This window comes from Anas acuta, chromosome 2 (assembly GCF_963932015.1).
Source record: "Anas acuta chromosome 2, bAnaAcu1.1, whole genome shotgun sequence".
NCBI classification, from domain to species: domain Eukaryota; kingdom Metazoa; phylum Chordata; class Aves; order Anseriformes; family Anatidae; genus Anas; species Anas acuta.
In genome coordinates, this window is record NC_088980.1 from 157,216,814 (window position 1) to 157,244,344 (window position 27,531).

Sequence of the window (27,531 nt, forward strand, 5' to 3'; positions counted from 1 at the left end):
CCTTCTGAAACAATTTCCCCTCATTAGCACACCCTACCAATGCTTTCTTCTCTACTATGATCCTACACTGTCACAACAAACACTATCTCAGAAAGATATAGTCAGGAAGGAACCTCTTGACACCGGGTAGGGCAACAGCTGTGGTCAAGAACGGTCAGCACGCTGTCCAGGACCATGTGCAGTGGCATGCAGCCACTTTTCAGACCACCACACTGTTTGTTTGTGTAACCCGTACTTGTCAGCTTCTCTGCAAGCGTGTCATGGGAGCAAGCATCAAAGTCTTTCCTAAAGGTAAGGTAAGCAACAGTTGTTGCTCTCCCCTTGTGCACCCAGCAGGTCACTTCCATGTAGAAGACACTGAGAAGGCTCAAGTATGATCTGCTCTTTGTAGATCCAAGCTGACTACTCCCAATCTCTTTCTTATCATTCATGTGCTTCTCATGTGCTTTCCAGGAGGATTTCTTTCAGAACCTTCCCAGCGATTCATTGACAGACCAACAGGCCTGCAGAGTCCCAAGCCTTCCATCTCCTGCTTGTTGAATAAGGAGTCGCGTGAGTTTCATCGAGTTTCCAAGTCCTGTCCCAGTTGCCATAACCTTTCAAAGATAACTGAAAATGGCCTTGCACAGACATCAGCCAGAACCCTCACCTTCTTTGGGTGCAGCCCATCAGATTCTGATTAATTCTGCATATCCAGATACACAACCTACCCATCTGCCTCTACAAGAAGCTCTGCTCACCTGAGGGACAGCCTGCAAAACACTCACCTCAGCTGCCCTCAGGCAGGCCTTGCCATCATTCCTCCCTTTGGAATGCAAACACCAGCACAAGGTCTACTAATCTGGATGCCTCCAGCTCCCCTCTGAAATATCCAGATCCTCTTTCTGACCATCAAACACGAGGCAGAAAAATAGCTGTCACCTTGACACTCACCCTAAAGAAGACCCCCAACACCCAGGCTCCCCAGCTAGCCCTTCCCCACAGTTCCACTCCCTCAGCCTCTCATGAGTCTCAAGCTATCTTGCAGGAATCCCCAATCAACCCCAGGGGCCCCTATCAAGCAGTGTGTTGGGCCAAAGCCTAGCCTGGGAACATGCTGGCATCAGCAAAGGGAAGCGCTATGGAGTGGCCAAAGCAACTCTTTGAGAAGAATGGCAGGACTGCTGACATCAAAGGGCTTGCGAGCTCAGTACCAGGCCGCAGGGGACAACAGCCTGCTCTCACAAACAGCCCTCTCCTGCCTGCTTGGGCAGCCACCCACAGGGATGGCCCCAGGTTTGCACAAGACAAAGCAGGCAGCTTCCTTTCTCCCACCTACAACCTTCCAAGCACCACGGCCACCAAGCCACCGATACAGCACACCCAACGGGAAAGACAAGGGTAAAGACTGGCTTAGTGAGTTGTTAGAAAGGCAGGGAGGCAGCAAATGCGGTAGAACCATGGAATCCCAGAATAGACCAAGTAGTGAGGGACCCACAAGGAACATTGTGTCCAACTAGTGGCTCCACACAGGACCACCCAAAAAAACCCCCGCAATTCTGAGAGTGTTGTCTTCTGCTGCAGCAGGCTTGATGCTGTGATGGTTTCCATGGGGAACCTGCACAACCACCCTCTCGGGAAAGAGCCTTTCCCTAATATCCAAGCTGAACCTGCCCTGACACAGCTTCAGGCTGTTCCCTCAGGGCCCACTGCTGCTCACCAGACAGAAGAGATCAGCGCCTGTCCTCCGCTGCCCTTGTGAGGAAGCTGTAGGCTCTGGTCAGGTCTCCTCTTCTCTGGGCTCAACAAACCAAGGGCCTGCAGCCACTCCTCATACATCCTGCCCCCTAAACCTTTCACCATCTCTGTAGTTCTCCATTTGACAATCTCTAACAGTTTTGTTTTGTTAGATTGCAGTGACCACTTCTGTATACAGCACTTGAGGGAAGGCCGCACCAGTGCGCAGTAGAGCGGGACAATCACTTCCTTTGACCAGCTAGCAATGCTGTGCTTGATGTAACCCAGGAAACGGGAGGAACTTTGGGCTGCCAGGGCACCCTGTTGACTCTCAGTCCACTTGCTGTCAACCAGAAACGCAATGTCCTTTCATGTTGGGCCGTTCTCAAGCCTCTCCTCCCCCACTCTGGACATAGATCCAGGGTTGCCCGGTCTCAGATGGGGAATTCGCCAGTTGCCCTTCTTAAATTTCATGCTGTTGCTCATAGCCCGGCCCTCTAATTCATCAACATCTATGTCCAAGGCTTCTCTACCCAAAATGGAGCCCTCAGGAACGCCCACAGTGACTCCCTGCCAGGCACAGGTAACCCCATTTACAACTACACTTTGAGTCTGACCAATCAGCCAACTGCTCAACCATCACATTAGATATTAGTCTAGCTGTGTGCTTGACGTTTTGTCCAGAAGGATATTTTGAGGAACTTAATCAAATCTTTGCTGAACTCCTAAGAGATTACACTTACTGGTGGCTACACATTATAAATGAGAGGGGTAACATCAGCATAAAGAAGTATTCCTGTGCCTCATGCCCAGCACATCTGGGAAGCCCAGACCAGCCTGCAGTATGGCGATGCCAGCAAATAGGGCCCCCTCCTCACAACAATGCAGCCGCAAACCACAACACATGAGTGACACGCCATGACCTCACTTCATGACACCCCACCTCTCTCATGCTTTGGCCGCGTCTGCTGACTGCCCTCGAATGCACTCTCCATGCAAATCCACCCAAAGAGCCACTCTCACTTAAAAGATACCGCCAAGGCCAAATAGACATGTCCTCAACAGGAGGAAATGAAAAGGATGCGTTGTGGGAAGGACACCACACCTCACCTCATTACTTGCCAGGCTTTGGCATTTCAGAGCAGCTACGCCAAATGCTGTCATGCGCAAAGGGTTTCTTGCCCCAAGGCACTCAAGGACCAGCATAAAAGCCGGCCCTGCACCTCGCACCCTCACACTCTCCTCCAGAGGCCTTCTCCCCTGCGCCCAACAAGGTGAGTCTGAACCCCGACCCCCTCCTTCACCCACCCCACCGGCCCTATCTCTCCACTTGCCCTCTGCCTCCACACTTTGCAGCCCTTCCACCTCCCCACCACCATGCTCCCCACACACACAGGCCTCCCCGCTCCCTTGGCCTCCCCCACCACCACTCCACACACCCCAAATACCCTCCACCTTCCCAACACCCTCTCTTCCAGGCACCCTCCACACCACAGACATGTCCTGCTATGACATCTGCCGCCCCTGCGGACCCACCCCGCTGGCTAACAGCTGCAACGAGCCCTGTGTCAGGCAGTGCGAGGACTCCCGCGTCGTCATCCAGCCTCCTGCTGTGCTGGTCACCCTGCCAGGACCCATCCTCAGCTCCTTCCCCCAGAACACCGCCGTTGGATCCTCCGCATCAGCTGCCGTGGGCAGCAACCTCAGCGCCCAGGGAGTGCCCATCTCTGGAGGCGGCTTCGGAGGCTTTGGCCTGGGAGGCCTGGGCTGCATCTCTGGTGGAAGAGCCTGCTACCCCTGCTAAGGACCCACGCCAACACCACTGACAGAAGCCTCCAAAGCCATGCAAGGCCGAACTCAGACTGAGGATTCACCTCTGCACTGTTCGAGGCACATGGGCTCACCAGCCGTGTCTCTTCTTCTCATGGCACTCCACACTCTAGCAGGGAAGGGGGCCAGTCCGTGCTGCCTGGACACATGGCTCACGGACAGCCCATCCTCTCTCATTTCCTTCTACTCCTACCACCATCTTCCATGTCCAGTACTCTCCCCTGCAATGGCTTGCTCACAGCCACAAACCCACCCAGCACCTTCCATGTGCTGATTCTATTGCAGTGGAGGAAGACCTTGGGGCTCTGGGAAAAGCTGTTGTACCATGGGACACAGCCTGATGGTTGCACTACTTGCACCACAGAACAGGTCCATTCAGCTCTCATACCTTTGCACTCTTTTTCCACAATAAAGTTCTTGTGCATGTCAGCCTGTGATGTCTCCTCTTCCTTTCTGCTCCCAACACTCCTTCTAATTCACTCAACATTAAGCAGGGCTCGGCACGCCAGCAGGGCCCAAGCCTGTTGTTGTTCAAGGAGCTTCTTGACAGCACTCATACATATAGCGTTGTTTTAAAACAAGAAGAGTCATAGATTTGACAGAAGGACCACATAGCATAAAACGCATTGGCTGGATGAGCACATTCAAGGAGAAGCATCCAACATCCCTATGCCCAGGTAAAGACCAGGGTGGAGTGTTATCTCAAGAGAGTCTGTCCTGGGACCAGTTTTATTTCACCTCATCATCCCTGACATACACGGTGGGATTGAGCAGGCCCTCGGCAAGTTTGTGCATGGCACCAAGCTCAGTGGGGTGGCCGACACCTTAGAGGAAAGGATTGCCAGCTACAAACACAGGCTGAGAGAGCCAAGCTTGGTCATCCTGGAGAAGAGAAGGCTCCAGGAGATGGTATAGAGGCCCTCTAGTACTTAGAAGAGGCAACAGGAAAGGTGGGGAGGAACTCTTTATCAGGGCGTGTAGTGATATGACAAGTGTTAACAGCTTTAACCTAAAAGAGAGTAGATTTAGATTAGATATAAGGAAGAAATTCTTCACCCTGAGGATGGTGAGCTAAAGGGACACAAGACTTCTACCAACTATGTCACTGACAACAGCAGCAATGGGCTGCTGCTGTTCATCTGGCATGTGACACAAGCCCTTCACTTGCCCAACCAAAGCTCTGGGCTAGCTAAGGGACTTCTGCATGGGTCAGAAGTCAGCACACACTCAGTAACTCTCTTTCCCATCAGGATTTCCTGGCCACCATGGCCGACAAATTCCATCAAGACACTGCAATCAGTGTCATGGAATGAGGGTTGTATCTCTGGGATGAGGCTGGATCTAGGGCTCACCAGTTCCTCAATACTGGCTCTTTCTCAAAGAATCCTGTACTTTCTCAGTTTCTGAATGGCCATGTCATTGGAGGGAGCATCAAAGCCTTTACTAAAGGCAACGTAAGCAACAGCCGCGGATCTTCCCTCATCTACCAGGAGAGTTATTTCAATGTGGAAGACACTGAGAAGGCTCAAGCATGCCTTCAGTTCTCTAACTCCATGCTGAATACTCCCCTTCACGTTCTTCTCCTTTGTGTGCTTGGCAATGCTTCCCAAGAAGATTTCCTTCCGCACTTTCCCAGAGACTGATGGCAGGCCAACCACGCTGCAGTTCCCCACACCTTCCTTCTTCATCTTGTTCAACATAGGAGCGGGATGAGTCTCTTGCAGACTTCAGGAACCCAGTCGCCATCAACTTTCAAAGAAAGCTGAAAGCCTTGTGAAGGTATCAGCCAGGACTCTGTGGTGGTTTTACCACGCTAGGCAGCTAAACACCACAACCGCTCTCTCACTCCCCCTCCTTAGATGAGGAGGGGAAGAACTGAAGAACAACTCAGTAGTAGAGATAAAAATAATTTAATTAAAGGGAAAAACTAATGATAATTCATGTTAAGGAAAGATTATTATTAACTAAACAATTTAACTAAAGGAAAAAAAAAAAAGGAAAGGAGATATGGGAGGAGAAAAGGGAAAATAAATAAATAAATAAATAAATAAATAAATAATAAATAAAAGCTTTGTGGCAGTGCAGAGGAAAGTAATTACTCTCTACTTCCCTCAAATGAGTGATGCTTGACCACATCCTTGAAGCAGGGCCTCACCTTGAAGCAGGACCTCAACGCACATAGCCGGTGTTTGGGAGGAGGACCGACGTTTGCACAATGAGAGCCCAACAATCCGCTCTTCTTCCTGTTTCCATTTTTATGGCTGAGTGTGACATCATATGGTATGGAACATCCCTTAGCCTCCTTTAAGTCAGCTGCCCTGGTGATGTTTCTCTTCTCACTTTTTTCCCCACCCTCTCGGAGGGTTAGAGAGAGTCCTGATGTGCCAGCACTGCTCCACCGTAGACACAGCTCTGTAGTGATAACACTGCTGTTCTAGCTACAAGTGCAGAGCACAGCACTGTATGGGCTGCTGCCGGGAAAGTTAACATCCCAGCCAGACAAAGGACAGACTCTCAGCATTTGTGGGTGCAACCTGACAGGTCCTGTGCACTTCAGTACATCCAGTGGCACAGCTTCTCCATCTTCCTCGGCAAAGTGCACTACTCACCTGAGAGACAGCCCACGAAACACTCACCTTGGCTAACCAGTGGAAGGCCTTGATGTTCACGCACCCTTTGCAGGTTTAGCTCGCATGTCTCCAGTTTCTGTCTGAAATGTCCAAATCATCTTCCAGAAAATTAAACACTGGTCAGAGAAATAGATTTCCCACTTGACACAAATACCAAACATCATCTCCAATAATATGATTAGTACCTGCTGGACTTTTCTCATCAACCATCTTGTCCTCTGCCTTTCATAAACCTCTGGGCCGCTCACAGACCACACCACCCAGCCCGAGAAATCCCATCAAGCAGAGTGCCAAGCCTTGTGTTCTCTGGGGACTTCAGCTTTGGAGGAAAAGGGGAAACATGGAAAAGTCGGAAAACACAGACAGGGTAGGACCTACTCACCTCTCCTTCCTTCTTTTCACAGCACCCGCTTCTATGCCCGATGCTGTCCACTGCAATAACTTGCTGACAGCCACAAAGCCCAGTGTGGCTGGGCCACACCACATGAATGCCACGCAAAGACCTCACTCATGACACCGCACCTCTGCCAGCCTTTCGTCACATCATATACCTGCCCTCCCATGCAACATTCAGAGAAAGGCTCCAGCCTCTAATTCTTTCACTTTGAAGGTAACACAAGAATCTAACACCATGTCCAAACAAGAGGTAATGAAAAGGTCAAATTGTGGGAAGGACACCACACCCCACCTCTTTACTTGTCAGGCTTTGACATGCAAGAGCAGCTCATGCCAAATGTTGTCATGCGCAGAGGCTCTCTCACCCTGCGGGCACTCATGGACCAGAATAAAAGCCGGCCCTGCACCTCGCTCCCTCACACACTCCACCAGACAACTTCTCCACTGTGACCAAGGTGAGCCTCAACCCCAATCCCCACCTTCAACCGCCCCATCGAACCCATCTCTCCACAGGTGCTATGCCGCTAAACCCAGCAGCCCTTCCACCTCCCCAACACCATGCACCCCACACACACAGGCCTCCTCACTCTCTTTGCCTTCCCCACCACCACTCCACACACCCCCAACAACCTCTGAATTCACAACACCCTGTCTTCCAGGCACCCTCCACACCACAGACATGTCCTGCTACAACCTCTGCAACCCCTGCGGACCCACCCCGCTGGCTAACAGCTGCAACGAGCCCTGTGTCAGGCAGTGCGAGGACTCCCACGTCGCCATCCAGCCTTCCACCGTGGTGGTCACCCTGCCAGGACCCATCCTCAGCTCCTTCCCCCAGAACACCGCCGTTGGATCCTCCGCATCAGCTGCCGTGGGCAGCAACCTCAGCGCCCAGGGAGTGCCCATCTCTGGAGGCGGCTTCGGAGGCTTTGGCCTGGGAGGCTTGGGAGGCTATGGCTTGGGAGGCCTGGGCTGCTTCTCTGGCAGAAGAGCCTGCTACCCCTGCTAAGGACCCACGCCAACACCTCTGACAGCAGCTAACAATGCCCTGCAACCAACTTCATGGACTGAGGATGCTCTGATCTCCATGCTCTGGGAGTGCCTTCCACACAAAATGCACAGCTGCTGATGGTCACTCTGCTTGCATCTCTGACCAGGTCCCTGCTGCTTGTGCTCCTTCCTTTTCATGAGTCTTCCTCAATAAAGTTCTAATGCATGCCAGCCTGACACTCCTCCTTTCTTCACACAATGCTCTTCATCCAAAGGAACCTAGACAGGCTGGAGAAGCAGGCCAATCAGAACTGCATGAGGTTCAACAAGTTCAAATACAGTGTGCTGCACCTGGGTCAGGGCAATCCCAGACAGGAGTACAGACTGGGAGAAGAACTCATTGAGAGCAGCCCTGCAGAGAAGAACTTGGGTTATTCTGGTGGATGAAAGGTTTGAACAGGACCCAGCAGTGCACAACTGCAGTCCGCAAAGCCCACAGCATCTTGGGCTGCATCAACAGAGGTGTGACCTTCAGGTCAAGGGAGGTGATTGTTCCCCTCTACTCTGCCCTTATGAGGCCCCACATGGAGTACTACCTGAAGCTTTATGGCCCACAGCACAAGGGGGAATGGTCTCCAAATAAAGAGGCTAGATTTAGACTAGACATTAGGAGGAAATTCTTTACTCTGGGGGTGGTGAGGCACTGGAACAGGGTGCCAAGAGAAGTAGTAGATTGCCCATCCCTGGAGGTGTTCAAGGCCAGGCTACATGGGGCCTTGGCCAGACTGATCTGGTGGGTGCCATGCTTGCCTATGGCAGGGCTTTGGAGTTAGGAGATCCTTATATTCCCTTCCAAGACAAGCCATTCTGTGATTCTATGATGATTCCCACTTCACCCTGTACAAATGCAGGAGAGAAGAGGCAGCGGCCCGTGGAGAGCCCCTGCAGGAATAGGCCCCTGGGACAGAGCTGCAGGTTGTGGAGAGGAGCCCACGCAGGAGCAGGGGATCTGGGGAGAGCTGCTCCCTGTGGAGGACCCATGCTGGAGCAGTTCTCAATAAAGTTCAAATGCATGTCAGCCTAACACTCCTCCTTTCTTCACACAACGCACTTCATCCAATGGAACCTGGATGGGCTGGAGAAGCAGGCCCATGTGAACGGCATGAGGTTCAACAAGTCTAAGAGCAAGGTGCTGCACCTGGTTCGGGGCAATCCCGGAAAGGAGTACAGACTGGGAGAACTTATTTGGAGTTCTCATTTCAGCCATCTACAAATAGACCTACTGCTGCATAGTGCTGAACCAATAATCGATTTTGTTTGTGCCTCTCTGATCCTCCACCTTCTCAACAAGCACTATCACAGAGTCCTATATGTAGGTAGGACATCAGTCACTTCTACGTAGAAGATGCTGTGTAGTCACACATGGGATATGCTCTCTATAAATCCATGCTGACTACTCTCCTTCACTTTTCCGTACTTGAGAATACATTCAGGGAGGATTTCCTCAGAACCTTCCCAGAGACTGATGTCAGGCTGACCAGGCTGCAGTTTCCCAGATATTCGTCCCTTCATCTGTTCTTGAACAAAAGAGTGGGATGAGTCTCTTCCAGTTTTCAGGAACCTCTCCCAGTCACCATGACCTTTCAAAGATAACTGAAATTGATTTTGGAAAAATATCATCCAGGACATTTAGCACATGTAGGTGTAGCCCACTGGGTCCCACAGACTCCTGCATAACCAGCGACACAGATTCCCCATCATCCTCGTCAACAAACTCCCATGAGACAGCCTACAAAAAACTCACCTTGGCAAATTTGGCAGATCAGGGGCTGCACTTGCCATCCCCCCACTCCTCAGAATGCAACCACGACCACTGGGGCCTCAGGTCCACAGCCACAAGCAGCATGCACACCTCCAGCTCCCCTCTGAAACGTCCACATCGTACGAGTCAACACTGAAAACCATGCACAGAAATTGCATTCCCCTTTGACACTCACCTCAAAGAAGACCCCAGTGCTTTGGGCCCAGACCTTCTGGACACTCCCACATGTCTGTCCCTGCCCCTCACAAATCTCACAGCCTCTCCAAGGCCTCAACAGACAGCCCAAGGGATTCCAACCAAACTGCATTAGGCCAAAGCCCTTGCTGTCAACGTGCTGGCCACAGAAAAGGGAGCTCAATGGAGGTGCCAATGCAACCCTTTGGGAAGCATGGCAGGGCTCCCAATGCACTTAGTCTTGTCAGCCCTGAGACAGGCCCGCGACTACAACACCCTGCTATGCAAACACCTCTTCTCTGCCTCTTTGGACTGCGGCCCCAGGGACAACACAGGGGTCTTGCTCCCATACACTTGCTCCCACATACAGCCTCTATGTGCAAGATGGCCACCAAGCCACCAATGAAGCACACCCAATGGGAAAGACAAGGGCTAAACGCAGGCTGGTGAGTTGGGAGGAAGGCACGGAGGGAGTGAATGTGATGCAAGTGGTAGTGCATCACGCCCAGCATACCTGGGAAGCACCGGCCAGCTTGCTGGAGATGCCAACAAGGGGGGCCTCCTCCTCACAACAAAGCCAACAACCACACCTCATGAGTGCCAAATGATGACCTCATGGACAACAATGCACCTCTCCCATGTCTTGAATGCAACATCTATCCACCCCTACATGAACCTTCAAAAGCTATCCTTTGGTCTTTAATACTCTCACTTGAAATGTTCCGCCACTTCCAACATCCTGAACAGGAAGAAATGGAGGCAGAACATTGTGGGGACATCACACCCCACCTCATTACTGGAGGGGTTGTGGCATGCAAGAGCAGCTCACGCCAAGTGCTGTCATGCGCAAAGGCTCTCTCGCCTCGCGGATACTCGGGACCAGCATAAAAGCCGGCCCTGCGCCTCTCACCCTCACACACTTCTCCTGACGCCTTCTCCCCTGCACCCAACAAGGTGAGTCTGAACTCTGCTCCGCTCCTTCATCCACCACACCTTGCCCATCTCTCCACCAAACTTCTGTCCCCAGCCTCAACAGCCCTTCCACCTCCCAACCACCAGGCTCTCCATAGACCCACTCTGGGCCTTTCCACTCCCTTGGCCTACCCCAGCACTGCTCTTCATGCCACCAACACTCTCCGACTTTACAATACCCTCTCTTCCAGGCACCCTCCACACCACAGACATGTCCTGCTACGACATCTGCCGCCCCTGCGGACCCACCCCGCTGGCTAACAGCTGCAACGAGCCCTGTGTCAGGCAGTGCGAGGACTCCCACGTCGCCATCCAGCCTCCGACCGTGCTGGTCACCCTGCCAGGACCCATCCTCAGCTCCTTCCCCCAGAACACCGCCGTTGGATCCTCCGCATCAGCTGCCGTGGGCAGCAACCTCAGCGCCCAGGGAGTGCCCGTCTCTGGAGGCGGCTTCGGAGGCTTTGGCCTGGGAGGCCTGGGCTGCATCTCTGGCGGAAGAGCCTGCTACCCCTGCTAAGGGTCCCATGCCAATATCCCTGACAGTAGCCTCCAACACCATGCCAGCCAGCTCTCAGTTTGAGGACCCAATTCCGTGCTGTCCATGGCGTACGAGCTGACACGCCACAGCTCGTCATTCCATGGCACAACAAAGCAAGCAAGCAAGGTATTGGACAGCCCTTGCTGTCAGGAAACATGGCCAACATACCTCCTTCTTTCTTCCTCTTTCTCCTTTCCATAGCACCACCTCCTACCACCGCTACTCTCTGCTGCAATGCCTTGCTCACTAGCACAGTCCCTCAGGAAACCTTCAGGGGCTGCTCCCACCATAGGTAGGGAGACCTGAGGGCTCTGGGAAAATCTGGTCTATGCAAGGACATTGGCTGGTGGTCACCCTCCAGCACCGAGAATGTGCACCTTCCACTTGATGTTCCCTCTGTTTCATGTTTTCTTCAATAAAATCAATCTGCATCCCATATCCTGAAAGCCTCATCTTCCTTTCTTTTCCCAACACTCTTCAACTTCATCCAACAAAAAGAAAAAAAAGCAGGGCTCAAGTGGCCATCAGGGCCCAAGCCTGGTGGTATACAAATAGCGTTTGGAAAACGCTCTTACATAGCTCCTTCCTGCTGAAGTGGAAAGACATGATGGGCAGATCCTTAACTGGCTGCATGATCACATTCCAAGAGTTGCTCTCAAGAGCTTGGTGCCCAGCTGGAGACAAGGGAGGCATGGTGTCCCTTTAGGGTCTCTCTTAAAGCCTGTATTATTTAACACGTCTGTCATACAGACACATCACATATGGTGCGAGACTCCTCGAGAATTGAGGATGCACCTTTGCATTGTCACTGAGCCACTGGGTCATTAGCTCCACAACCACAGCTATTTCTTTTAAGGCATGAACCAGACAAGGAAGGACATGGGCTATTCTGCAATGTTTGGAAACATGGCCCACTTACATTCTACCATTCTCCCACTTCTTTCCTTGACTTGCACTGTCTCCTATGTCCAGTTCTCTCTGCTGCTACGACGTGCTCACAAGCCAAACACCACCAGGGATCGACTCCCTCTCTGCTGCTTCCATCATAGGCCATGAAGTTCTCCGTGCTCCGGGAAAGTCTGCCGCACACAAGGATGAGATTTTGGTCACCCTACCTGCATCCAAGACCCCCAGGGGCTGTTCCACTTGATGCTCCTTCCTTTCCATGCACTTTCCTCAATAAAAGTCTCAAGCCTGCCAGCCTGACGCACCTCCTCTTCTCTTCATCTTCCACATCTTCCTCTTTCTGACCATCAAACAGGGGGCAGAAAAATAGCTGTCACCTTGACACTCACCCTAAAGAACACCCCCAACACCCAGGCTCCCCAGCTAGCCCTTCCCCACAGTCCCACTCCCTCAGCCCTTCATGAGTCTCAAGCTATCTTGCAGGCATCCCCAATCACCCGAAGGGACCCCTATCAAGCAGTGTGTTGGGCCAAAGCCTAGCCTGGGAACATGCTGGCATCAGCAAAGGGAAGCGCTACGGAGTGGCCAAAGCAAGTCTTTGAGAAGAATGGCAGGACTGCTGACATCAAAGGGCTTGCGAGCTCAGTAGCAGGCCGCAGGGGATAACAGCCTGCTCTCACAAACAGCCCTCTCCTGCCTGCTTGGGCAGCCACCCACAGGGATGGCCCCAGGTTTGCACAAGACAAAGCAGGCAGCTTCCTTTCTCCCACCTACAACCTTCCAAGCACCACGGCCACCAAGCCACCGATACAGCACACCCAACGGGAAAGACAAGGGTAAAGACTGGCTTAGCGAGTTGTTAGAAAGGCAGGGAGGCAGCAAATGCAATGGAATCATGGAATCCCAGAATAGACCAAGTTGTGAGGGACCCACAAGGAACATTGCGTCCAACTCGTGGCTCCACACAGGACCACCCAAAAATCAAACTGCATTTCTGAGAGTGTTGTCTTGTGCTGCAGCAGGCTTGATGCTGTGATGGTTTCCATGGGGAACCTGCACAACCACCCTCTTAGGAAACAGCCTTTCCCTAATATCCAAGCTGAACCTGCCCTGACACAGCTTCAGGCTGTTCCCTCGGGCCCCACTGCTGCTCACCAGACAGAAGAGATCAGCTCCTGTCCTCCGCTGCCCTTCTGAGGAAGCTGTAGGCTCTGGTGAGGTCTCCTCTTCTCTGGGCTCAACAAACCAAGATCCTACAGCCACTCCTCGTACATCCTGCCCTCTAAACCTTTCACCATCTCTGTAGTTCTCCTTTTGACAATCTAAGAGTTTTGTGTCGTTAGATTGCGGTGACCACTTCTGTACACAGCACTTGAGGGAAGGCCGAACCAGTGAGCAGTAGAGCAGGACAATCACTTCCTTTGACCAGCTAGCAATGCTGTGCTTGATGTAACCCAGGAAACGGGAGGAACTTTGGGCTGCCAGGGCACCCTGTTGACTCTCAGTCCACTTGCTGTCAACCAGAACCCCCATGTCCTTTCATGCTGGGCCGTTCTCCAGCCTCTCCTCCCCCACTCTGGACATAGATCCAGGGTTGCCCTGTCTCAGATGGGGAATTCGCCAGTTGCCCTTCTTAAATTTCATGCTGTTGCTCATAGCCCGGCCCTCCAATTTCTCAACGTCTATGTGCGAGGCTTCTCTACTCAAAATGGAGCCCTCAGGAACCCCCAGAGTGACTCCTTGCCAGGCACAGGTAACCTTATTTACAACTACACTTTGAGTCTGACCAATCAGCAAACTGCTCAACCATCACATTAGATATTAGTCTAGCTGCATGCTTGACGTTTTGTCCAGAAGTATATTCTGAGGAACTTAATCAAATCTTTGCTGCACTCCTAAGAGATTACACCTCCTGGTGGCTACACATGATAAATGAGAGGGGTAACATCAGCATAAATAAGTATTCCTGTGCCTCACGCCAGGCACATCTGGGAAGCCCAGACCGGCCTGCAGTATGGTGATGCCAGAAAATAGGGCCCCCTCCTCACAACAATACAGCCGCAAACCACTACACACGAGTGACACGCCATGACCTCACTTCACAACACCCCACCTCTCCCTTGCTTTGGCCGCGTCTGCTGACTGCCCTCAAATGTACTCTCCATGCAAATCCACCCAAAGAGCCACTCTCACTTAAAAGATACCGCCAAGGCCAAATAGACATGTCCTCAACAGGAGGAAATGAAAAGGATGCGTTGTGGGAAGGACACCACACCTCACCTCATTACTTGCCAGGCTTTGGCATTTCAGAGCAGCTACGCCAAATGCTGTCATGCGCAAAGGGTTTCTTGCCCCAAAGGCACTCAAGGACCAGCATAAAAGCCGGCCCTGCACCTCGCACCCTCACACTCTCCTCCAGAGGCCTTCTCCCCTGCGACCAACAAGGTGAGTCTGAACCCCGACCCCCTCCTTCACCCACCCCACCAGCCCTATGTCTCCATTTGCCTTCTGCCTCCACACTTAGCAGCCCTTCCACCTCCCCACCACCATGCTCCCCACACACACAGGCCTCCCCACTCTCTTGGCCTCCACCACCACCACTCCTCACACCCCCAACAACCTCCACCTTCCCAACACCTTCTCTTCCAGGCACCCTCCACACCACAGACATGTCCTGCTACGACATCTGCCGCCCCTGCGGACCCACCCCGCTGGCTAACAGCTGCAACGAGCCCTGTGTCAGGCAGTGCGAGGACTCCCGCGTCGTCATCCAGCCTCCTGCCGTGCTGGTCACCCTGCCAGGACCCATCCTCAGCTCCTTCCCCCAGAACACCGCCGTTGGATCCTCCGCATCAGCTGCCGTGGGCAGCAACCTCAGCGCCCAGGGAGTGCCCATCTCTGGAGGCGGCTTCGGAGGCTTTGGCCTGGGAGGCCTGGGCTGCATCTCTGGCGGAAGAGCCTGCTACCCCTGCTAAGGACCCATGCCAACACCGCTGACAGAAGCCTGCAACACCATGCAAGGAGAACTCAGCCTGAGGATTCACCTCTGCACTATTTGAGGCACATGGGCTCAGCAGCCACGGCTCTTCTTCTCATGGCACTCGGACAGCCCTCTCTGTCCATGGCTCACGGACAGCCCATCCTCTCTCATTTCCTTCTACTCCTACCACCATCTACCATGTCCACTACTCTCCCCTGCAATGGCTTGCTCACAGCCACAAACCCACCCAGCACCTTCCATGTGCTGATTCTATTGCAGTGGAGGAAGACCTTGGGGTTCTGGGAAAATCCGTTGTACCATGGGACACAGCCTGATGGTTGCACTACTTGCACCACAGAACAGGTCCATTCTGCTCTCATACCTTTGCACTCTTTTTCCACAATAAAGTTCTTGTGCATGTCAGCCTGTGATGTCTCCTCTTCCTTTCTGCTCCCAAGACTTCTTCTAATTCACTCAACATTAAGCAGGGCTCGGCACGCCAGCAGGGCCCAAGCCTGTTGTTGTTCAAGGAGCTTCTTGACAGCACTCATACATATAGCGTTGTTTTAAAACAAGAAGAGTCATAGATTTGACAGAAGGACCACATAGCATAAAACGCATTGGCTGGATGAGCACATTCAAGGAGAAGCATCCAACATCCCTATGCCCAGGTAAAGACCAGGGTGGAGTGTTATCTCACAGGAGTCTGTCCTGGGACCAGATTTATTTCACCTCATCATCCCTGACATACACGGTGGGATTGAGCGGGCCCTCGGCAAGTTTGTGCATGGCACCAAGCTTTGTAGGGTGGCCGACACCTTAGAGGAAAAAGGAATGCCACCTGGAAGGACCTTGACAGGCTTAGCAGGTGGACCCAAGCAAACTTCAAGGATTTCAAGAAGGCTGACTGGAAGGTCCTGCATTTGTGTTGAGACAATCCCCAGCATGAATACAGCCTAAGCAACAAATGGATTGAGAGCAACCCCGCAGAAAATAACTTGGGGGTACTTGTGGAGAAACATCTTAACATGAGCCAGCGATGTACACTCACAGTCCAGAAAGCCAGCCATTTCCTGGGCTGCACCAATAGAAGTGCAGCTAACACACAGAGGGATGCGATTCTCCCTCTCTACTCTGTGCTATTCTGACCCCACCTGGGTCACAGAGGCTGAGAGAGCTGGGCTTGGTCAGCCTGGGGAAGAGAAGGCTCCAAGAGATGGTATACAGACTGTGTAGTACATAGATCAGGCTACAGGAAAGGTGGGGAGGAACACTTTATCAGGGTGTGTAGTGATATGACAAGTGTTAACAGCTTTAATCTAAAGGAATGTAGATTTAGATTAGATATAAGGAAGAAATTCTTTTCCCTGAGGATGGTGAACTAACCCAGACAAGCTGTGGATGCCTCACCCCTTGGAAGTGTTAGAGGCCAGCTTGGATGGGGCTTTAGGCATTCTGATCCACTGGAAAGAACGCCTGCCCATGGCAGATGGGTTGGAGCTACATGATCCTTAACATCCCTTCCAACCCAAAACACTCAATCATTTGATGATTCCATCTGCTTTAATGCTCAGGTTGCCTTATATGTTCTCAGGACTTGGACTCGCAAAGCCTCACGGGTCTAGATCGTCTACAGTTGTAGGAGTGTATAAAAAGGGACACAAGACCTCTCTTACCAAGTATATCACTGACAACAGCTGCAATGGGCTGCTGCTGTTCTTCTGGCATGTGACACAAGCCCTTCACTTGACCAACCAAAGCTCTGCGCTAGCTAAGGGATTTCTGCATGGGTCAGAAATCAGCACACACTGAGTAACTCTCTTTCCCATCAGGATTTTCTGGCCACCACCCCTGACAAATACCATCAAGACACTGCAATCATTTTCATGGAATGAGGGTTGTATCTCTGGGATGAGGCTGGATCTAGGGCTCACCAGTTCCTCAATACCGGCTCTTTCTCAAAGAATCCTGTACTTTCTCAGTTTCTGAATGACCATGTCATTGGAGAGAGCATCAAAGCCTTTACTAAAGACAACGTAAGCAACAGCCGCGGATCTTCCCTCATCTACCAGGAGAGTTATTTCAATGTGGAAGACACTGAGAAGGCTCAAGCATGCCTTCAGTTCTCTAACTACATGCTGAATACTCCCATTCACGTTCTTCTCCTTCGTGTGCTTGGCAATGCTTCCCAAGAAGATTTCCTTCCACACTTTCCCAGAGACTGATGGCAGGCCAACCAGCCTGCAGTTCCCCACACCTTCCTTCTCCATCTGTTGAACGTAGGAGCGGGATGAGTCTCTCGCAGTCTTCAGGAACCCAGTCGCCATCAACTTTCAAAGAAAACTGAAAGCCTTGTGAAGATATCAGCCAGGATTGTATGGTGGTTTTACTGCGCTAGGCAGCGAAACACCACAACCGCTCTCTCACTCCAACTCCTTAGAAGAGGAGGGGAAGAACTGAAGAACAACTCACTAGTAGAGATAAAAATAATTTAATTAAAGGGAAAAACTAATGATAATGCATATTAAGGAAAGAATATTATTAACTAAACAATTTAACTAAAAGAAAAAAGAAAGGAAAGGGCAAATGGGAGGAGGAAAGGGGAAATAAATAAATAAATAAATAAATAAATAAATAAATAAATAAATAAATAAAAAGGCTTTGTGGCAGTGCAGAGGAAAGAAATTACTCTCTACTTCCCTCAAATGAGTGAAGCTTGACCACATCCTTGAAGCAGGGCCTCACCTTGAAGCCGGGCCTCAACGCACGTAGCCGGTGTTTGGGAGGAGGACCGACGTTTTCACAATGAGTGCCCAACAATCTGCTCTTCTTCCTGTTTGCATTTTTATTGCTGAGTGTGACATCATATTGTATGGAACATCCCTTAGCGTCCTTTAAGTCAGCTGCCCTGGTGATGTTTCTCTTCTCACTTTTTTGTCCACCCCCTAGGAGGGTTAGAGAGAGTCCTGATGTGCCAGCACTGCTCTGCCATAGACACAGCACTGGTGTGATAACACTGCTGTTCTAGCTACAAGTGCAGAGCACAGCACTGTATGGGCTGCAGCAGGGAAAGGTAACATCCCAGCCAGACACATTACAAACACTCAGCATTTGTAGGTGCAACCTGACAGGTTACTTCAGTACATCCCTTGGCACAGCTTCTCCATCTTCCTCAGCAACGTGCACTACTCACCTGAGAGACAGCCCACGAAACACTCACCTTGGCTAACCAGTGGAAGGCCTTGATGTTCATTCACCCTTTGAAGGTTTAGCTCGCATGCCTCCAGATTCTGTCTGAAATGTCTAAATCATCTTCCAGAAAATTAAACACTGGGCAGAGAAATAGATTACCCCCTTGACACAAATCCCATATATCATCCCCAGTTATATGATGGCTACCAGCTGGCCCTTTCTCATAGTCCGTCTTGTCCTCTGCCTTTCATGAACCTCTGGGCCGCTCACAGACCACACCACCCAGCCTGAGAAATCCCATCAAGCAAAGTGTCAAGCCTTGTGTTCTCTGGGGACTTCAGATGTGGAGGAAAAGAGGAAACATGGAAAAGTCAGGAAAAAAGGCCAATGTAGGACCTACTCATCTCTCGTTCCTTCTTTTCATAGCATCCTCTTCTATGCCCAATGCTCTCCACTGCAATGACTTGCCTACAGACACAAAGCCCAGTGTGGCTTGGCCACACCAAAGGAATGCCACGCAAAGACCTCACTCATGACACTGCACCTCAACCAGTCTTTGGCCACAGCATACACCAGACCTCCTGTGCAACTTTCAAAGAAATTCTCCAGCCTCTTATTCCCTCACTTTGAAGGTGCCGTCAGGACCCAACACCATGTCCAAACATGAGGGAATGAGAAGGTCAAGTTCTGGGAATGACACCACACCCCACCTCATTACTTGCCAGGCTTTGGCATGCAAGAGCAGCTCACACCAAATGTTGTCATGCGCAGAGGCTCTCTCGCCCTCCGGGCACTCAAGGAGCAGCATAAAAGCCGGCCCTGCATCTTCCTCCCTCACACACTCCTTCCAACGCCTTCTCCTCTGCGACCAACAAGGTGAGCCTGAACCCCGACCCCCTCCTTCACCTACCCCATTGAACCTATCTCTCCACAGGTGTTATGCCCCTAAACCAAGCAGACCTACCACCTCCCCACCACCATGCTCCCCACACACACAGGCCTCCCCACTCCCTTGGCCTCCCCCAGCACCGCTCCACACACACCTAACACCCTCCACCTTCCCAACACCCTCTCTTCCAGGCACCCTCCACACCACAGACATGTCCTGCTACGACATCTGCCGCCCCTGCGGACCCACCCCGCTGGCTAACAGCTGCAACGAGCCCTGTGTCAGGCAGTGCGAGGACTCCCGCGTCGCCATCCAGCCTCCTGCCGTGCTGGTCACCCTGCCAGGACCCATCCTCAGCTCCTTCCCCCAGAACACCGCCGTTGGATCCTCCGCATCAGCTGCCGTGGGCAGCAACCTCAGCGCCCAGGGAGTGCCCATCTCTGGAGGCGGCTTCGGAGGCTTTGGCCTGGGAGGCTATGGCTTGGGAGGCCTGGGCTGCTTCTCTGGCAGAAGAGCCTGCTACCCCTGCTAAGGACCCACACCAGGACCCCTGGCAGCAGCTAACAATGCCCTGCAACCAACTTCATGGACTGAGGATGCTCTGATTTCCATACTCTGGGAATACCTTCCACACAAAATGCACAGCTGCTGATGGTCACTGCGCCTGCACCTCTGACCAGGGCCCTGCTGCTTGTGCTCCTTCCTTTTAATGAGTCTTCCTCAATAAAGTTCTAATGCATGCCAGCCTGACACTCCTTTCTTCACTCAATGCTCTTCATCCAAAGGAACCTAGACAGGCTTGAGAAGCAGGCCCATATGAACTGCATGAGTTTCAACAAGTCTAAGTGCAAGGTGCTGCACCTGGTTCGGGGCAATCCCAGACAGGAGTAAAGACTGGGAGAACTCATTGAGACCAGCCCTGCAGAGAAGGACTTGGGTTGTTCTGGTGGATGAAAGGCTCAACAGGACCCAGCAATGCACGCCTGCAGCCCAGAAGGCCAACTGCATGCAGTGCTGCATCAACAGAGCAGTAACCAGCATAGTGAGGGAGTTGATTTTCCCCCTCTTTTCTGTCCTCATGAGGCAATACCTTGAGCACCTCTCCTGTGAAAGAAGGCTCAGAGAGCTGGGGATGTTCAGCCTGGAGAAATGAAGGCTCTGCTGAGACTTCCTTGAAGCCTTAAAATAGTTAAAGGGGTCTTCAAAAAGGATGGAGAATATCTCTTTACTTGTGTAGATAATGATAGGATAAGGCGTAATGGTCTTCAACTAAAAGAGGATAGATTTAGACTAGACATTAGGAGGAAATTCTTCACTGTGAGGGTGGTAAGGCACTGGAACAGGTTGTCAAGACAAGACTTTGAATGCCCCATCCCTGGAAGAGTTCAAGGCCAGCGTGGACGGGGCCGTAGCCAACGTGGTCTCGTGGGTGACACCCTTCCTACGGCAGAAGGCTGGAGTAAGATGATTCTTAAAGTTCCTTCCAATTTGAGACACTCTATGACTCTATGATGATTCCTACCTCACCCTGTAAAAGTACACAGTTCAAGATCAGGTCGAAAAGTACAACACTGCCCCTATTGTACTGTTTTTACATTGCAAGGTTTTTGGTAGTGGGGACTGCAGAGGTGGCCTCTGTGAGAAGAATCCAGCAGCTGCCCCACGTTTGATAAGGGCCTGTTTCAGCCATCTACAAAGGGACCTGCTGCTGCATAGCGCCGAACCAATAATCAATGTTGTTTGTGCCTCTCTGATCCTCCACCTTCACAACAAACACTATCATAGAGTCCTACATATAGGTAGGCCGTCAGTCACTTCTAGGTAGAAGATGCTGTGTAGGCACACATGGGATATGCTCTCTATAAATCCATGCTGACTACTCTCCATCATTTTTCCGTACTTGAGAATACATTCAGGGAGGATTTCCTCAGAACCTTCCCAGAGGCTGATATCAGGCTGAGCAGGCTGCAGTTTCCCAGAAATTCCTCCTTCATCTGCTCTTGAACAGAAGAATGGGATGAGTCTCTTCCAGCTTTCAGGAACCTCTCCCAGTCACCATGACCTTTCAAAGGAAACTGGAAGTGATCTTGCGAATATATCACCTGGGACATTCAGCATTTACAGGTGTAGCTCGTTGGGTCCCATGTACTCCTGCATAAACAGCCACACAGACTCCCCAGCATCTTCGTCAACAAGCTGCAGTGGGAAACCCTTCAAAACTGTCACCTTGGCAGATCAGGGGCTGCACTTGCCATTCCCCACACCTCAGAATGCAACCACGACCACTGGGGCCTCAGGTGCACAGCCACAAGCAGCATGCACACCTCCAGCTCCCCTCTGAAACGTACACAGTGTATGTGTCAACACTGAAAACCATGCACAGAAATTGTGTTCCTCTTTGAAATTCAACTTAAAGAACACCCCAGTGCTTTGGGCCCAGACCTTCTGGACACTCCCACATGTCTGTCCCTGCCCCTCACAAATCGCACAGCCTCTCCCAGGCCTCAACAGACAGCCCAAGGGATTCCCACCAAACTGCATTAGGCCAAAGCCCTTGCTGTCAACATGCTGGCCACAGAAAAGGGAGCTCAATGGAGGTGCCAACACAACCCTTTGGGAAGCATGGCAGGGCTCCCAATGCACTTAGTCTTGTCAGCCCTGAGACAGGCCCGTGACTACAACACCCTGCTATGCAAACACCTCTTCTCTGCCTCTTTGGACTGCGGCCCCAGGGACAACACGGGGAGCCCGCTTGCTCCCAGAAAAAACAGCCACTACATGCACGATTGCCACCATGCCACCAATGAAGCACACCCAATGGGAAAGACAAGGGCTAAACGCAGGCTGGTGAGTTGGGATGAAGGCACGGAGGGAGTGAATGTGATGCAAGTGGTAGTGCATCACACCCAGCATACCTGAGAATCACTGGCCAACATACTGGGGATGCCAACAAGGGGGGCCTCCTCCTCACAAAAAAGCCAACGACCACACCTTCTGAGTGCCAAACCATGACCTCATGGACAACAATGCACCTCTCCCATGTCTTGAATGCAACATCTATCCACCCCTACATGAACCTTCAAAAGCTATCCTTCGGTCTTTAATACTCTCACTTGAAATGTTCCGCCACTTCCAACATCCTCAACAGGAAGAAATGGAGGCAGAACATTGTGGGGAGATCACACCCCACCTCATTATTTGAGGGATTGTGGCATGTAAGTGTAACTCATGCCAAATGCTGTCATGTGCAAAGTCTCTCTCACCCTGCAGGTATTTGCTGACCAGCATTAAAGCCTGCCCTTGTCCCTTCTGTAGTTCTGACACGTTTTGCTGGCATTTTTCACATCTCTTCTTGAAAGAATTACCCATTTCTTGACTTTAAAATCTGACAAGTTGTTCTGCTTTTACTTCACCATCAGCATAATCCGTGGCCATCCAAACTAAAGCATTGTTTTATGTATCAGAGGGTACTAAAATCATTTCTTTGGCGATAACGTGGTTTGCACACACTTTAAGAACTTGGTCCCTTCTCATTAGGACTCTATAATATTTCTTCTGTATATGGAAGACAATCTGTATCTCTCCAACACCACACTCCTTCCACTGAGCCAGCAGTGAGCTCAGTCAGCCAAGAAGGCCAACAGCATCCTGGCTTGTATAAGAAGCAGTGTGGCCAGCAGGGCTAGGGAAGTGATTATCCCCCTGTACTTGGCTCTGGTGAGGCCAGCACTCTCAGCATTTGTGGGTGCAACATTAGAGGTCCTGTACACTTCAGTACATCCAGTGGAACAGATTCTCCATCTTCCTCAGCAACGTGCACTACTCACCTGTCAGGCAGCCTGCAAACCGGTCACCTTGGCTAAGAAGTGGAAGGCTTTGATATCACACAACCTTTGAGTTGCAGACCACAAGGACTTCACCACCCAGCCCGAGAAATCCCATCAAGCAGAGCATCAAGCCTTGTGTTCTCTGGTGGCTATGGTTTTGGAGGAAAGAGAGGCAGCACATGGTGTCAGGAAACAAGGCCAGTGTAGGACCTACTCACCTCTCATTCCTTCTTTTCACAGAACCTGCTTCCATGGCCAGTGCTCTCCACTGCAATGACTTGTTCACAGCCACAAAGCCCAGTGTGGCTGGGCCACACCACATGAATGCCACGCAAAGACCTCACTCATGACACTGCACCTCAACCAGCCCTTGGCCACATCATCTACCTGCCCTCCCATGCACCTTTCAGAGAAAAGCCACGGCCTCTAATACTCTCACTTTGAAGGTGCCACCAGGATCTAACACCATGTCCTCAAAAGGAGGAAATGAAAAGGTCAAGTTGTGGGAAGGACACCACACCTCACCTCATTACTTGCCAGGCTTTGACATTTCAGAGCAGCTCACCCCAAATGCTGTCATGTGCAAAAGCTCTCTCGCCCCGCGGGCACTCAAGGACCAGCATAAAAGCCAGCCCTGTGCCTTGCATCCTCACACACTCCTCCTGACGTCTTCTCCCCTGCGACCAACAAGGTGAGTGAACCCCAATCCCTTTCTTCAACCACTCCACTGGGCCCATCTCTCCATATGCCCTCTGCCCCCACCCTCAGCAGTCCTTCCACCTCCCCACTACCATGCTCTCATAACATCCCAGGCCTCCCCACTCCCTTGGCCTTCCCCACCACCGCTCCACACACCCCTAACACCCTCCGCCTTCCCAACACCCTCTCTTCCAGGCACCCTCCACAACACAGACATGTCCTGCTTCGACATCTGCCGCCCCTGCGGACCCACCCCGCTGGCTAACAGCTGCAACGAGCCCTGTGTCAGGCAGTGCGAGGACTCCCGCGTCGTCATCCAGCCTCCGACCGTGCTGGTCACCCTGCCAGGACCCATCCTCAGCTCCTTCCCCCAGAACACCGCCGTTGGATCCTCCGCATCAGCTGCCGTGGGCAGCAACCTCAGCTCCCAGGGAGTGCCCATCTCTGGAGGCGGCTTCGGAGGCTTTGGCCTGGGAGGCTTGGGAGGCCTGGGCTGCATCTCTGGCGGAAGAGCCTGCTACCCCTGCTAAGGACCCATGCCAACACCGCTGACAGCAGCCTCCAACACCGTGCCCGCCAGCTCTCAGGCTGAGGATGCTCCTCTGTGCTGCTCATGGCACATGGGCTCACCAGCTGTAGCTCATTCCATGGCACAAGAAAGCCAGCAAGGAAGGAAGGGGCCATCCCATGCTGTCAGGAAACATGGCCAACATACCTCCTTCTTTCTTCCTCTTTCTCCTTTCCATAGGACCCCCACCTACGGCCACTACTCTCTGCTGCAATGCCTTGCTCACTAGCACAATCCCTTGGGAAACCTTCTGGGGCTGCTCCTACCACGGGGTAGGGAGACCTTGGGGCTCTGGGAAAATCTGCTCTACGCAAGGGACATAGGCTGGTGGTCACCATCCAGGAATCTCAGAATGTGCACCTTGAAGCTCCCTCTGTTTCATGTTTTCCTCAATAAAGTCAATCTGCATCCCATATCCTCAGATGCCTCCTCTTCCTTTCTTCTCCCAACGCTCTTCCAACTTCACCAAAGAAGAAAAAAAAAAAAAGAAGAAAAAAAGCAGGGCTCAGAGGTGATCATTGCCCAAGCCTGTTGGTGTTCAGGAAGCATTTGGATGATGCTCTTACTTATCTCCTTGTTACTAAAATGGAAAGACATGATGGGCCTCTCAGCAGATAATGAATTGGCAGTAGCAGTGATGCCACAAGGAATCGAGCATCGTGCTGTTTTCTCCACAGCCTGTTGCCCTTGGGCATTCTGAACCCTCCTCATGTGGAAGCTGCCATCCCATGGGATGCGTTAGACGTGGAGAAAAGTGTCCCTGTGCTTGCCTTCAACAACATGCCCCCATCTGCATGTCCCCGTAGCCTTTGGCTGATCCTAAAGCATCCCTCTCCCGGTGCCCGCAGAACATTTTGACACCACATGATAAATTTAACTGGGCTGGGGCTGGGAAGAGGGAGTTGATGCCGCTGTGGCTTTTGGAAATGTACCTTGATGGAAAGGTGCACTTATTTTTTTATTTTTTTTTTTCATTGCTTCTCTTGTTTAATCATTGGGGGTTTGAGAGACGTTTCAAGTCTTTATATAGCTTAAAAAATATTAAAACATAATAAGTCTTCTGTTTCCATGGCAACAGGGACAGCAGGTATTCATGGGCCTGGGATGCTGGCATCCTGCATTCATCACAAGGTTTCCAAGACAGAACAATTTTCTTCAAGTTTGTTCTCCGCTGTTTGCTCCAAAAACACCACGGGAATGGGGTCTTGGCTCGAGAGTGGGCTCTGATCTTCTAAACCCATCGCCGGTGCTCTGTCCAGTGGGCACGGCTAAAAAAATGCAAAAATTTCCCTCCCATGACAAGGAGCCCAAGGGCGGACAGAGGCATGGTGGAGCCCGTGGACCCACGGGACCCCACTGCTTTGGCCACCCCAAGGGACGTTCCTCCAGGGGTCCCTCCGCATGAGGTTGGATTTCGGGATCCTCAGTGAGGCTGCTTGCTTGCTATGCCTCGTGCTGCTCAGAGCTCCACCCGCAAGCCCTAGGGATGCACGGATGCATCTGTTCCTTTTTTTCTTTATGGAAAATGAAAAAGGCTTTTTTTGTAAGTAGAATTCGAGGAGCCGTCGTTCCCTGGGCAGCTGAAGTGGGTTTGATCGTGTTTAAGTGACACTGCAGGGGCTAAAAATGCGTTATTTAAGTAATTACGGGAAAACTTTAAAATTAAGCACCGAACTGGGTCCAGATTTTCACGTTTCCGCTGGGTTAAAACGTGCAAGTGACCGTGTCCTCGGGTGGCAAAACTCCAGCATCCGGAGCCACGAAATATCCTGGCAAAATCAATCTGCAAAATAAAAATGGATAAAAAGCTGCGAGCATGGACGAATGACTCGGCTAACCCAGAAGGTTACACAATAGGACCCAAAAAACACCCAAAAAACAAAAACAGGCACCGTGGCATCCTGGAGCTGGGGTCACCCCCGGATTGGGGACACATCCCCTGTCCCCTGCAGAGCACAGTGGAGCAGACCAACTTGCACTGGGATGAGCGACTGGGTTAACTGGGGACGCGTGCTTTCACGTCACCGGGTCCCCGATCAATGCGGTTCTCCTTGGGGCTGTTCGCATGCTGCAATTAATGCACGGCAGCGAGGGGTGAAGGGGACATCCCTGGCCTGCCGGGCTCTGCCCTGATGTCCCCGGGGTTTGGGGTGGGGGTCAGGGGGCTGCTTTCCACCTTCGTCTCCAAAAGGTTGGAGGTAAAAAAGGTCTTGGTTGGCTTTGTGGGCCTAGAATGGGGGGAATGGTCCTAAATGGGAGGAATCACCCTAAATGGGAGGAATGACCCTAAACGGGAAGAATGACCCTAAATGGGAGGAATTATCCTAAATGGGAGGAATCACCCTAAGTGGGAATGATCCTAAATGGTAAGAATGACCCTAAATGGGAGGAATGATCCTAAATGGGAGGAATGACCCTAAATGGGAAGAATGACCCTAAATGGGAGGAATGACCCTAAATGGGAAGAATGACCCTAAATGGGAGGAATGACCCTAAATGGGAAGAATGGTCCTAAATGGGAGGAATGACCCTAAACGGGAAGAATGACCCTAAATGGGAGGAATGACCCTAAACGGGAAGAATGATCCTAAATGGGAGGAATCACCCTAAGTGGGAATGACCCTAAATGGGAGGAATGACCCTAAACGGGAAGAATGACCCTAAGTGATTTTGGCCAAATTCCTTCAAATTCACAAGTCGGGATTTAGATTCGGGCTGGAAACCTCTTTTTTTTTTTTTTTTGTTTTTGGTGGTTTGGTGCCGGCCGCTGCCAATGAACTGAAAGAAACGAGCTGCTGCTTCTCCAAATTCTGCATTTTTTTAATTAATTCCTGAGTACGTTTTGAAGGGGTCAAAAGCTGCCCCCTGCCATGGATGTGGATGGAGGTCGGGGGGGGCTGTGGGGCATGGGGGGCACCCTGTGGGCGCTCTGGGGCCCTGGCTTTGTGCTTTTGCATGTGCAAGTGCACGTGTGCATGCGTGTGTGCAGCAGGCAGTGCATAGATGTGTGCAACGTTGCACACTGCATGTGCACGTGTGTATATACAGGGATGCGTGGTGTGCATGTGTGTGCAACGGGTACACAGCCCTGTGGGTGTGCACACGCATGTGCAACGTGCACAGAGGTGCAGTGTGCACGCTGGGGGAGAGGTGTATATAGTGCTACGGGCGTGCATGTGCACACATGTGTACAGCGTGCATGTGTGTGCGCTGTGTGCAACAAGTGTATAGACCTATTGGTGTGTACGTGCACACTTGCATGTGGTGTGTGCATAGGTGCATGTGTGCGCACTGTGTGCAGTGTCCTATGAGTCAGCATGTGCAATGTGCACACATGCATGTGTGAACCTCGTGCAATGTGCATGTGTGCACTGCATACAATGTGTACATAGTCCTACAGGT

The 27,531-nt window shown here is 51.6% G+C and overlaps 4 protein-coding genes and 2 pseudogenes across 4 annotated transcripts; all 6 read left to right on the forward strand.

Moving 5' to 3' along the window:
• Nucleotides 1–2,875: 2,875 nt before the first annotated feature.
• On the forward strand, nt 2,876–3,520 carry LOC137851900 (feather keratin 2-like). The gene is made up of 2 exons (XM_068672999.1): nt 2,876–2,976; nt 3,190–3,520. The coding sequence occupies exons 1-2, from the start codon at nt 2,879–2,881 to the stop codon at nt 3,518–3,520; spliced, it is 429 nt and encodes a 142-aa protein (XP_068529100.1). The 5' UTR covers nt 2,876–2,878.
• A 3,731-nt stretch (nt 3,521–7,251) lies between these two features.
• LOC137851601 (feather beta keratin-like) lies at nt 7,252–7,581 on the forward strand. Its single transcript, XM_068672848.1, has one exon. It carries the CDS (start codon nt 7,252–7,254, stop codon nt 7,579–7,581), a length of 330 nt encoding a protein of 109 aa, XP_068528949.1.
• Nucleotides 7,582–10,370: 2,789 nt separating this feature from the next.
• LOC137851901 (feather keratin 2-like) lies at nt 10,371–11,047 on the forward strand (annotated as a pseudogene).
• A 3,596-nt stretch (nt 11,048–14,643) lies between these two features.
• LOC137851902 (feather keratin 2-like) lies at nt 14,644–14,949 on the forward strand. The gene has a single exon (XM_068673000.1). It carries the CDS (start codon nt 14,644–14,646, stop codon nt 14,947–14,949), a length of 306 nt encoding a protein of 101 aa, XP_068529101.1.
• A 3,960-nt stretch (nt 14,950–18,909) lies between these two features.
• LOC137851903 (feather beta keratin-like) lies at nt 18,910–19,567 on the forward strand (annotated as a pseudogene).
• Nucleotides 19,568–23,776: 4,209 nt separating this feature from the next.
• On the forward strand, nt 23,777–24,091 carry LOC137851602 (feather keratin 1-like). Its single transcript, XM_068672849.1, has one exon. It carries the CDS (start codon nt 23,777–23,779, stop codon nt 24,089–24,091), a length of 315 nt encoding a protein of 104 aa, XP_068528950.1.
• The last annotated feature ends 3,440 nt before the right edge of the window (nt 24,092–27,531 follow it).